The sequence below is a fragment of the Orcinus orca genome, chromosome 4 (genome assembly GCF_937001465.1).
Source record: "Orcinus orca chromosome 4, mOrcOrc1.1, whole genome shotgun sequence".
Taxonomy (NCBI): Eukaryota; Metazoa; Chordata; class Mammalia; order Artiodactyla; family Delphinidae; genus Orcinus; species Orcinus orca.
The window spans coordinates 102,165,132-102,178,584 of NC_064562.1; the positions used below are offsets into that span (position 1 = coordinate 102,165,132).

General features: G+C 38.2%; 1 protein-coding gene across 8 annotated transcripts in view; it reads right to left on the reverse strand.

The window, feature by feature from the left end:
- Positions 1 to 1,451: 1,451 nt before the first annotated feature.
- The window catches only part of LOC101273691 (recombining binding protein suppressor of hairless), a 231,021-nt gene continuing 219,019 nt past the window's right edge, over positions 1,452 to 13,453 (reverse strand). For all 8 annotated transcript variants that reach the window (XM_049708978.1, XM_049708980.1, XM_033421624.1 and 5 more), the window contains 4 exons: positions 7,539 to 7,679; positions 6,319 to 6,474; positions 5,830 to 5,933; positions 1,452 to 5,669 (listed from right to left, as the gene is read on the reverse strand). In XM_049708978.1, coding sequence (XP_049564935.1) covers positions 5,354 to 5,669; positions 5,830 to 5,933; positions 6,319 to 6,474; positions 7,539 to 7,679 — 717 coding nt within the window. In that variant the 3' untranslated portion in view covers positions 1,452 to 5,353. The remainder of the gene's footprint in view (positions 5,670 to 5,829; positions 5,934 to 6,318; positions 6,475 to 7,538; positions 7,680 to 13,453) is intronic.

Sequence of the window (13,453 nt, forward strand, 5' to 3'; positions counted from 1 at the left end):
CTATAAATTCCATTATAAAACCACCTAGCTGTGTTCATCATGAATGTTTTTTGTTATAGAGTTAAAACCTTGTTCCTTTTCTGTATTAGATAATACTTACCTGCCTTTTCTTTAAACCAAGATGAGTCATGAGTTCTTACATATGTGTGCAGGACACCTTACACTATTTATTGAACACCTGCGTGCCAGGCACACAAAAAACCTTATCCTTAACACAAAGAACTGTGGATAACTGTCCAGTCTTGCAGGTCCTATGGGAGCTGTGGCACCAGTTCTATCCCCCAGCCGTAAGCTTTAGGGTCTAACCTGTAGGTCAGGACGAAGCACCTCATTCGTACTTTACATACATCAACTTAATTTGTCGTCCTCATTGCTGTCTAGCGCTAAACCAGGGATTTTCAGGGGTTTTTGGTACTGTATCTTTCTAGATTTTTGTTTGTTTAAGGAGAGGACCTGCTTCTGTGATCCCTCACCACTAGCACCTGATGCAGCTTGCCCTCTGCATGTTTTTAACTGGCAACCATCTGTGGGTTCAAGGACAAAAAATATACACATATATATACTTAATTGGACCTTTCATTAGGTTGCTTAGAAAGTGATCATATACTATTTATAACAAGGGGTAGAAAACATATTATTCCCATCTAAATTCTAAACCAAGAAGCTATTACCCAATCTATACGTAGACTGGGAGTTTGGAACTGACATGCACACACAGCTATATTTAAAATAGATAACTAACAAAGACCTACTGTAAAATAAATAAATAAATTGTTTTTTTTAAAAAAAAGAAGCTATTACCAATCCTAGCCATTAAAGCCTCACAACTCAAATTCCAACTATATTGTTTCTAAATTATTTAACGATCACTATTTTTAGATGTATTTAGCAAAAATCCTGATAACTTTGCTTATATTTTTTTCTTCTGGGGGAGATCAGATAAATGAACTTGTTATGACTGAAAAAATACGTAACAACTTCCCCCCTTTACTTTGTTTCCCTATTAAACAAAGTACGCTTTCTCTCCAACGAGGAGCTCCCACCAAAAAGGAAAAAACATTCTATGTTCTTTCATACACCAAACCAAATGACAACCTTACACTGGAAAAGCAAGCTACTGTTAAATAATGCTCTCCAATCTTGTTGAGATTAGCTCGAAAAGTTCCTGAATTGGGAGACAACCCTTGAGTGGCGAAGCCCATTTCCCCGTGAAGAAGAAAGAACCACCCCCCGCAAAAAAAACTTTCTCTTTTTAAAGCACTGTGTAGTTTAAAACATTAAAAAAAAAAAATCAGCACAGCCATCACTTTGATGTGATGTAGATTAGATAGCAAGGTAAGACTGTAAATGTACCAACTGTAATATGGAATTTAATTTTATCTCTATGACGTATTCTGAAATCAAAGACGATAATACATGCATCAGGCACATCCAACAGAAGACTTTTACAATGGTTTACATTTCCTTTTTATTTATTTCTTGAAACTGCCCATATTGCAGGTTTCTCATGGATGAAATATGGAACTGAGCAGATTCTTTTTTCTACAAAATTATGGTATAAACTTGCTCAATTTTCTATCTTATTGCTAATAAACCTTACAGGTGCACAGTTTGTAAAATAAACCCCTTAAGGACTGAATGCATAGAGCATGCTGCAAGGTACAAGAAATAAGCTAAAAATGAGCATATAAACCTACATCTGGACCAACACAGTACTGAATGCTGGCAAACATTTATCACAACACATGGAAAAATTAATAAAAGGAAATACAGTTCAGTCCTGAAAGGGTTAAATAGAAACCCTAATATATTATTGTTTCTAACCATCATCCCACATTACAGTGCTTGAAAACAAAGTCGAAAGTCTGGCACAGAAAATTACACACATTTGTTCAGTACTCATCAGAAACACAGCTGCTTTTGAAATCAAAAATAAGTAACTTGGTTAATAATTGAATAACATTTTGTTTCAAAAAGGAACACCCCCCCACCCCCTGCATGGATTATCTGATTAAACATGACTAGTTAGTTTAGTTCTTAAAACCTGTGTTGGAAATTGAGGGCACAGATGGTACTCGTTTCATTAAAAAAAAACAAAAACAAAAAACCCCCCAAAAACAAAAAACTAACCAGTTACAACTGCAAATAAGTCTGTGCAGTACGAGTGACAAATATTTCACTAATTAATATATATATGAGGATGCCTTTAGTTGCCACAGTTTAAGAAAAGTCAGCAGCAGGGTAAATTTTATACTAGTGTTCAACTCTGAAATCATTTAAAATAAAAAGGGCATTTTATATTTAAAGACTTTAGCTTGCCATCCCAATCTACGTGATCAAATTCAACAGAATAAAAACATATTGGATAACAGACTCAGCTTCTATGCATATTTTCAGAAACTGCATAGAATCATAAGAGCATAGCCTACACTTCTAATACAGAATTAAAAAAAAAAAAGCTTGGATGTACTATACTTTAACTGAAGTGGTTACCATTCTGAGAGTCTTTATAAGGGAAAATGACCAGCATCTCTAACAATGCCACCATTGGAGGAGGGGCCGTGTTCTACCATAACCAGAGGACAAGGCTCCTGAAAATTAAACACTGAAAATAATTCACAAAAAAATTTTAATCAGCTGATAAAAGAACTACTAGTAAACAATAAGCCACAACAGACAAATCATTTCAGTCTTTAGTTTGTGGTATGTAGAATGTCATAAAATAGTGGGGGGGAGAATGCCTGTATAAGCATATTCTTGGACTTTTCAAAAATAAAGAGGAAAAGGGTTTACAGTCTAATATTTCAATTATCTTATTAAAATAAACAAAGAGCCAAAATTAGATATAGCTAAACAGTAAAAAAGCAAAAGTTAATTTTAATAAAGCCATAAACTTGAAAAAATTATTTTGAGTTGCAATGCTGGGTAGGAATAGTTTGTTCTTCAAAAGCATCTCATCTGTTATCAGTTAATTTAATATAATTTGGTAACTAAATACCAAACCTGGGAAGTGGAGGAAACTTGTGGCCCATTCAAAGTAAGGCAGCACTGAAAACATTTCGGCGCTCTGAACAAAAAGCACTGTGTAAAGACTACTTCCAGACTCAACAGAGAGAAGAATAAATACTACTCATAAACAAGCAAGTTTGCAAGAAAAAGCCAGTAAACAGTTAAAACAAAGAAAGATAAGGCCACAATGAATTCTGCCCTTGGTCACTGAAACAGATTTAAAGTGTGAGGCAGGATTAGCTTACAAGAGAAGCTAGTGACGGGAGCAGACTTAAAGAGAGAAAGGCTATATATAGTATAATGCAGCCTGTGAGTAATTAAAAAGGCTTGCAGTAAAGAGAAGACCACAATAACTTTTATTTAACCACTAACATGTTTTACAAATGACTTCCCCCTTGAAAACTGAGGAAAAAGTGATGTAAAGATGTTAGGAATTGTATTTACAATGGCAGAGTCTGAGCAGAAGAATGAGTAATGAAGATATCAAAGCTGGGGGTGGAGGGGAGTGGGGGGAAGCTACTAACAATGATGTTTTAAAAAGTCTACTGACGGAAACTTTTCAAAATAGCCCAGGACACCAGAAAGACAATTTCTGTATGGAAACTGCAGGAAGTTAGTTTTGCATTCTTAAGGTACTTGTGGCTCCTGTTTTATGGGACAGTAAAAGCTTACCACAATCTAGAGGTAGTTTTTACTCAAAGAAAGATGACTGTATTACTAGACCATGTCCTGTAACATCACACACATAGTTCCTGTAGAAAACGTAGCCCAATGAGGCTGCTGCAATTTCTAAGACACCGAACATAGGCGTGCCCAAAGTGCAGGAACAAAACCAACGTGAAACCGGTGAGCCCAGCACACACAGCCAGCACACAACCCTGAATGCAGCCAAATCTTAACTGAAGGGAGAAGAAATGCTTTCCGAGTAGGAGACATTTGTGAAGATGCCCAGTACTGGGGAAGAGAAAACAAAAAAAGGCAGGGAGAGAAATGGAAAGATAAAGTACATTTGCATTTTTATAATCTTACAGCTATCTGTTCCTAAAGTACTGTCTTCCAGCTATTTTAGTTGGTCATCTAGTAAAAGCATCTTGTTTCAAGGTTACAATGATATTTTGGCCTAGGCTACCCCCCACAAAAGAAAGTAAGTAAAAACATGCTTTTGCTGAGATTTTCCTCATTATACAATAAGGGCACCATCTACCAACTGGTAGCAAATACTTCTGATGATATTTTTTTGTCATATGCCAACAAGGCAGAAAAACACCCTGCTGAATGAAATCACTGGGAATATTCTAGCTTCAAAATAAAATGTTTAACTTACACATAATACAAGTTATGTACAAGATTAGGAGGAGGGAAAACCTGAACAAATCCTGGACCGCATAGATACATTTCTGCACAGGAAAAGGGAAGGGAACACTGTAAAAACCAACATGTTCCACGCCATTAACTCATTAATGGCTAAATGGCCACATTTAATTCCAGGTAAATGTTAGAACCTCTTGGATTACAACTATAAATACATTTTTTTAAAAAAAGGAACACAGAAATAACTATCAACGGTGTCTGAGAATAGAGACTAAGTCAACGTACATTGCATGTATTGCAGGCAAGGCAGAGGCATTTTTTTTTAAAGCTTTTGCACAGACTTCAAATAATCTTAAAAGAAATATGCAGGCCTTTACAAGATTTGACTTGCTGAAATCAAAACACCTTCCACTCATGAAAAGTCATAAGACTTCAGCTTTTAAAGAAAATAATAAAATAAAAAGAACAGTTCCAGCCTTAGACCAAAAAGACCTGGAGGAGTATGGTAATTAGATTAAACAAGCATGGTCAGGCTTGGAACCTGAATGTACTTAAGAGCAAAAGCTCAAAGGGGGTGGGGAGAACAACCTATTTGGTAACAAAGGTGTACTATATATACTGCGATATAAAAAAGGTATGGTGAAAATGTACCTTTTACTAAAGCTTATACAAGTTCCTTGGTCCATAAAAACTATGTTAGATTTTCGTCTTCTAGTTTGATTACCTTTTACTCCAGCCACATCTCTATTTCTTGCCCATTTAAACAAAACCAAACAAAAACCAACCAAACAAAAATAACAGCTGAAAAAAATCAATTTCCAAAAGTTTGCACATTTTGATGTTTTTTTGTTTGTTTTACTGTGGCTTCTGCACTTCAAATCAGCACTTGCAGGTAATGGGGTTTTTGAATAGTATCACCGGGTATGAAAAGTTTTCCCAAGAAACCACAAAAGATTGTTCATTTTTTTCTTTCTTTTTTTGTCAACATTTTGCCGCACTCAAGTCAGTGTAAGTCCTAGCAAAAAGACGGTAGTTAGGACACAACTGTTGCTGTAGATGACGTGACATTGGTTGAATTTGTGCTGACATTTGTGTAACTCCCCTCGCTGTTTGTGTTTGACTCATTAGGGGGCACTTGGCTAGAGTTGGCTCGAAGGATTGCTCCTGCCGCGCTGCAATGTGGCCGTGGCCCCGGTTCTGGGGTGTAGGTAAAGGTAAGGCTGGTGGAATAAATGATTCCATCATTACGGACCAAAGTTACTGGAACCTGGACTGGCTGCCGGACCCATCTCCAACCTTCTCGGAATGCAGAAATGTCTGGGACAACACAGAGCATACTCTCTCCACATCTGAGGAGGAAATAGAAATCACTTAAAAGCACAGAAAATTTTAGAACTGAAACTTAAAACAAGGTTGCTTAAATACAGGACAACCAATATCAGGAAAGAGTCTCATGTACCCACACCCCCATCCAAAACTCTAGATGATGTAAAAAATTATATTAAGTACCTGTACATAGTTTCAGCTTCTACATCCCCAAACCACACTCGTAAATTTGGAGTGAAATTCTGTCCTGTAAGTTCAAGCATTGCTACGTCCCCACCGCCATTCAACTGCAATTCACAGAAAATCAGAACAATGTTGAGAAAACTTTTCATTTTTCATTAAAGTACAGTTTCTCATTCGACTATCATGTGCAAAAAAATGGATAAATAAAATGCTTCTTTTAAATGACATGATTATAAAGACAAAGTGAACTAAAAATATCGCAAGCTAATATACAAACTGATTTACATTTAAATTTTCTTGCATAAAATTATGTTCCTCTCATTTTCTTTTTTTAAAAAATCAACAAATGATGTGTAACAAAACCTCCAAAAAAAACCTCCAAATCACAAGATTTGGAGAAAAATCAAATTTATTGTGAAATAAAATTATGCCATGTCATAGCTGAGATCAGCTGCAACGAGCTAAAAGTCAACTTGTAAGTGGTCTCACCTGAAGACTTTCTACAACAGGCACCGGTGTGACTGGGGCAAGGACAGGGCCCATCCCCTCGTAAAATGTATACTCTGCCTTATCCGTACTAATGATTGTCCAGGAAGCGCCATCATTTATCATCTCTTTATTTGGTTCTTTTGGGCATGGAGTGGCCTTATGAAAAAATTGGTTAGAAATTGAGTTTTATATACACGGCAGTATAAGACACTTTAACAAAGTAACACTCATAGACTGGCATTAACATGAAGAGAATTTAGTACAAATTTATAAACTTCCCAAGCACGATGCTTCGCCAATCCCTAAACAAACAGAATGTTAGCATGGAAACCTCACATATGGCAGGTTTTATTTTAATACAAAATATTTCAGTGACATACTAAAAACTAATAATACCTTCAGAATACCATTTAAGTAAGAGTATACCAGTACCTGTATAATTTCTTTAATAAAAGATCAGTATCTGTGATGTAAATAGCTGTTTAAAACTCTTTAGGGATCCCTGAGAGAGAGAGAATGGGAGCCCCCTCCTGCTCAGAGAACAGCTAGAAACTTATGTACTTTCAGCTGGAAGGAACCGAGATATTGACTGACAATCCCATACCCCTATCTCGAAACACCTAGGCCAGACCATCAGTGCTGGGTTGAGGAGACTGGCTGTATGTGCATCTCTCTGGAAAGTCTCCAGATGTTCAGAAATGAGTTTCATGTGAAAGTATAACTATTCTATTAAGTCATCTGTTCATGTCATAAATGTCCTCATGAAAGCCTTCTGAGTAAATATAGTTAAAAATTAGCTTTTGAAATGTGTCATCATTACTACCTTAGAAGACCCCAATATAAATCTGATGAGAATTATGAACCCTCCTCCAAAATAGGCATGTATCATATACAATGTTGTCTGCACATAATTTCAGGTGATTTACTGAATACCCAACATCTAGTTTTGGATAATCTGAGGGGCTCTTTGTTCCTCAGAACTAGACGTTAACTGCTTCTCTTAGAACATTTTCATAGTTTTGAGTTCTTCCTTGATGTAAGATGACTGCTATATCCGAGGAACATGTGGGCTAAGGACCCTTGAACTTGAGATAAATATCTGAACACACAGCTTCATGTATTCGGATACAATTAACATTAAGCGAGAGTTTCATGTTTCTAAATGCTGCTAACCTAATAGTTTGCACATTTTAGATTTTACCAGTAATTTAAAAACATACCTGAAACTGAATTATTCTTTCTTGAGAAAGGCACAAGTACATTCTTTCTGTATCCTTAAGGTAAAATGCACATTTATGGAGCTGTGACACAGGATCATCTGCATCCAGCAATGCGGTCTGCTTATCAACTTTCCTAATTATCTGTATTTCAACAATTAAAAAAGAAAAGATCATCACATACGGAGTTTTCATTTCGTATACTGTCAAGAGTACACAGAAAGAGTCTGCTATATAATAATACATCACAGGTATTTGTCACATACCTACATACACAAAAGAATTTACAAACAATAAAGCTAGGTATAAGAATACTTTTAGATTGCAAGCATGTTAAGAATGTAGAGATGTTACCTTTTTCCTTGAACTCCTAAAAAAACAGGGCAGACTGGCACCTGTTTTCTAGATCAGTGGTTTTCAAACTTTAATGTCCATACAAATCATCTGGGGTTCCTGTTAAACACACATCTGTTCTGATCCCACAGATCACACACAGGGCCTGATATTCTGCATTCTAGCAAACTTCCAGCTGATGTTAATCCTGACCTTTCCAATAATATACAACGACAAATATTCCAACATCAAAGGGGAAATTATCTCTAAAGGCCACTATGGGTGTGCTAGTCAGTACCTAAGTCCAGTATCATACTTATACGTTGTTTTAATTTTAACCTAAAAGAGGTTATCATTTTGCAGATTAGGAAACAGGCTCAGAGGTCAGGTTAAGTTCCTCAAAATCACTTGGTTAGTAGCTCAGGGACCAGAATATGATTCCAAGGCAGGCTGCTTGTCCAGCCTGAACTCTTTCCATTACACACCATGACCTTATAATCCAAATATTCCACAAAACACATATGGATATCTGAAAGATAATCCTATCAAACCTTAGACGTTACTTATCACATGGAAGGTAATCACTAAGTGTTTGAGGACTATGAAAATCACTCCCAACAGCATACAAACATGTTAGAACTATTTCTCATCTAAAATCAGAAGAAACCCCTTCCTTGACTACACATCCCTGTCCTTCCCTCTCACCACCCTGTTTCTCTGCTCTCCTTTACATCAAAACTCCTCTTCCTCACCACCCCAACTCCTGAAATCTCTCCAGCCTTTTGTCTCAAAATTGCTCTTGGTGAGGCCACTAAGGACTTCAAGACTGTTGAATCCCATAAGCACTTCTCTGTCCTCATCTTATTAGCTTTCTCAGAGGCATCCGACCCACACATTCTTCCTTCGGGGATACACCTGCTCTAACCGGCCTTTAGTCTCCACAGCCGAGTCCCCAAATCTCTTCTCTATCCATACTCTATACTTTCTATACTATTTAGAAGTTGGCAACTCCTAAATTTGTATTTCCGGCCATAGCCTTTCTCAGGCACTCGACGTGTATATTTAACTACCTATTCAACAGTTACACTGAAAATGTCTATTAATAGGCATCTCAATCTTAATCAAAAACAGAATTTTTTATTTCTCCCTAAATGTGATCCTCCCTCAACTCATAGCTCAATAAATGACACCACGTTCACTCAATCCTAAAACCGTGGAGTCATCCTTGACTCCTTGCTTTCTCTTATACCCAAGCTGTCAACAAATTGTTAGGTCTACCTTCAAACAAATCGGTCACCTCTCATCACCTTTCCAGTACCATCCTAGTCTAAGGTACCATCATCAACTTCTTGCCCGAATTTTGACAAAAGCCCAACCACCTTTCTCTTTGTTTCCACAGCTATGTCCCTATGCTCTCTTAACCACAAAGCAGCCAGAATTATTCTTCCAAACATAAACCAGCCATCATTCCCTGTTTAAAACTCTCCAGTGGGGATGTCCCTGGTGGCGCAGTGGTTAAGAAGCCGCCTGCCAACGCAGAGGACACGGGTTTGATCCCTGGCCCAGGAAGATGCCACATGCCACAAGCAACTAAGCCTGTGTGCCACAACTACTGAGCCTGGGCTCTACAGCCCACAAGCCACAACTACTGAGCCCGTGCACTGCAACTACTGAAGCCCACACGCTCTAGGGCCTGTGTACCTCAACTACTGAGCCTGCGTGCCGCAACTACTGAAGCCCACGCACCTAGAGCCCGTGCTCCACAACAAGAGAAGCCACCGCAACGAGAAGCCCGTGCACCACAATGAAGAGTAGCCCCCACTCGCTACAACTAGAGAAAAGCCCGCGCACAGCAATGAAGACCCAATGCAGCCCCCCAAAAAACACACACACACACACAAAACCCTCCAGTGGCCTCCTATCTTACACAGATAACAGAAAGTCCGTAGTGTAGATAGAGAGAGGGACTTGACAAGATGTTGCCCATGGCTAACCTTGCAGAATCATGTCCTGGCACTTCCCCCCCGCACCCCGACTTGGCTCTAGCTACAATGGCTTCCTTGCTAGTCCTCACACATTCCTGTCTTAAGTTCTTTTTGCCCTCATTCTGTCAGCCTGAAATGCTCCTCACCCAGTTTCTGCTTTTCCAACTTCATTCTGGTCTCTGTTCAAATAGCCCCACTTCAAAAAGACTTCTCTGACCACTCTAAGCACTCCCTTTTCCCTACCCCTTTATCCTGTTTTAATGTCTTATCACTTACATTAACCTTTTAACACATTATATGGGTATTTCTTTAGCTGGTTTTCGTTGACATCCCTTCCAAAATGTAAGCTCCGGGCTTCCCGGGTGGTGCAGTGGTTAAGAATCTGCCTGCCAATGCAGGGGACACAGGTTCAAACCCTGGTCCGGGAAGATCCCGCATGCCGCGGAGCAACTAAGCCCGTGCAACTACTGAGCCTGTGCTCTAGAGCCCACAAGCCACAACTACTGAGCCCGCATGCCACAACTACTGAAGCCCACGTGCCTCACGTGCCTAGAGCCTGTGCTCTGCCACAAGAGAAGCCACTGCAATGAGAAGCCTGCTCGCCGCAACTAGAGAAAGCCCACACGTAGCAACAAAGACCCAATGTGGCCAAACATAAATAATAAAATAAAATTAATTAATTTAAAAAAAAATGTAAGCTCCAAAAGGAAAGAAAGTCTACCTTGTTCACCAATGTATCTCCAGCATCTAGACAGTTCCTGGCCCATGGGTTCAGGGCTATTTGTAGAATGCACGTATGCATGTAGGACTGTAATACTTTGCTCCACAATGAACACCCTTAACAGTAGCTACTCACAAGATATTGTGAGGACTAAATGAATCAATATACGTAAAAGTGCTCAGAACAGTGCTATTAATATTATGCAATATTATTGGGTTTTTATTACTTGATTCACACCGGACATATTCCAAGATGATTTTTCTTTACTTAAGCCACAGCTATTAAAAATCCCAATCTTTTAAAGTCAACATTCTTCATATTTACATATTTTTAGCTCTGCAGTTTATTAGTCAGAATATTTGTCATTCTACTCACATCACCACTAATTTTTGAGTTTAAAGGGAGACACTACACTTTTAGCAATTACAGTTTCTAAGATATTCTGTGAGACTAATTAAACTCAAGCAAAATGTTTCCATTCAATGCTAGTCTTAAAGGTTTATTTAAATTTAATGATGTTTGGATTTTAGGGAAATAAGTGAATTTTGAATGATGTAAGTTTAAAGCTTACTGTAAGTCTACCACACTCAACTATGACTTCACCACGTAAGAGTCAACATTTGCCTATGACACTGTCATTTCTGTAATCCACTGTTTCTCCACTACCTAGTAATAATAAGCATATTGAGAACATGGGCCATGTTTGGTTCAATTTTATTTCCCATAATAGTTCTCTGGACATAGACACTGCTGAATGACCTAGTCTCACCAATAAAGAAACCAAATATGTCCCCTATTATTTGGTATCAAACTTGCTGTGATCATTTCTAATTATTAAGAACAGGAAAGAAATCTGAGAAACCAGATAGTATGAATGTTCTAACAAGCTATGTGTGATGAATTCTACATTCATAAAACACCAGATGTTACTCCAACCAGCTCTCTCTCTTCTACGCTGGCTTTGTAGGTTACTGGTACAGTATTTTCCATATTTCTGAGGTAAACAGGATACAGCTCTTAAGGACAGAAAACATATCTTATTCATATTCCTAGACTATACCTGGTAAATGCCCAGGCTGAATTCATGTCGCTGATTAGTTTACCTAACAGATTTTAGATGTCCCAAACCTCTGGGGCATCTGACAGCCTTGAGGAAGTGGGATAAATACTAACCAGTGTTTCTTGTTAGTTGGCTAGACCTACATAGACTATGCCTGTTTTTAAAGTATCCTAAAAACCAGGATTTCTCATTAGAACATTCATCCCATTGAAACTTGGTCTTGGAGGGAGAGTGTTTTCCAAGCAAAGATCTCCAATAAGGCTAATATTCTAGGAAGCATAGCATGCAATGTTCAGATATTAAGACAGTGTCATCCTTCTTGAAAGCACATGAAAGCCTCCTCTGAAAAACGTGCCTTTGTTGAAAACTGCACGTAAGTGGAGGTATAGGAGGGCCTGAAGTAGTGCAGACCATACAAAGCCTAGCTATGTCTCTGAGGAATCTAATTCCTCAGTCACACAACCTCTAGAAAGAGGTATTTACTGGTACATTGTTAACGATGGTACTGCAACTTTTCCTAAGGCATTCTCTGGATCAGGTTTTTTATTGCAGCATTTTTATAATCAGAGCCCCATACTTTTACATGTTGAAAATATTCAATTAAAGATGATGTTCAAGGGGCTTCCCTGGTGGCGCAGTGGTTGAGAATCCGCCTGCCAATGCAGGGGACATGGTCCAGAAAGATCCCACATGCCGCAAAGCAACTAAACCCATGCGCCACAACTACTGAGCCTGTGCTCTACAGCCCGTGAGCCACAACTACTGAGCCCGTGTGCTGCAACTACTGAAGCCCGTGTGCCTAGAGCCCATGCTCCACAACGAGAGAAGCCACTGCAATGAGAAGCCCGCTCACTGCAACAAAGAGTAGCTCCCGCTCACCACAACTAGAGAAAGCCCACGTGCAGCAGCGAAGACCCAACAGAGCCAAAAATAAATAAATAAAATAAATAAATTTATTAAAAAACAACAAAAAAAAGATGACCTTCAAGCAAGGCAGACCGGTACTTTACATGAAACTAAGTGAAAACACTATTTTAAGATTTGAGTCTGTCTTCTAAGTGGCCCATATATAAGCTGTTGCTGATCAGAGGCAAAGGCCTCTGAATAGTGATTCTATAGTACAAGCATTTAATACCAAAGCAAATAAACATTATCCTTGGAATACAGTGACACATAATGAATGAAAAGAGAAGAACCTGAGTAAATGTTGATTCAGCTTGTTTTTTGGTGTGTCTTTCTAATTTATGTACCCTTCTTTCCCTACCTTTCCCCTTTTTATAATTTGCCTCAGGTTCAAGGTTTTGTAAATTTATATTACTATGTTTCACATATTTTGGCTTATGAAGTTGAAATGGGAAATAAAATCACCTTGTACAACCATGACACAGAAAAATATAAAACAATTCAATAATATGATGCATTTACTTAGATAGTTATAGATCAACCCAGCTCCTGCTGAAATAGTCCCAGAAAATATCAGCCAATGAAATACTTCATCAAAGAGATACAAAGCATATTCAGGCAAGTAATACTAAAAGTTCTTCCATTCACTTAACCCCCTCCCCCAACCTGACCTTGAATCAAACTTACTCATAAACCCCCTCCATCTTTAATATAACTAAATTGTGTTCTGCTTCAGAAAAGGAGGGGGAAGATGACAAAGGGTATATGAGGGGCTTTTGCTTCATTCTGCTAAGAAAAGCAGTTTTTTACAGTTTTAAAAAGCCCCAAACACTATGCCTCTCTACCAGAGTAAGAAACACCAAATTTATTTAATTTTTAAATCCATCTTCCTTTGGGAGAATAAAATAATAAAAAT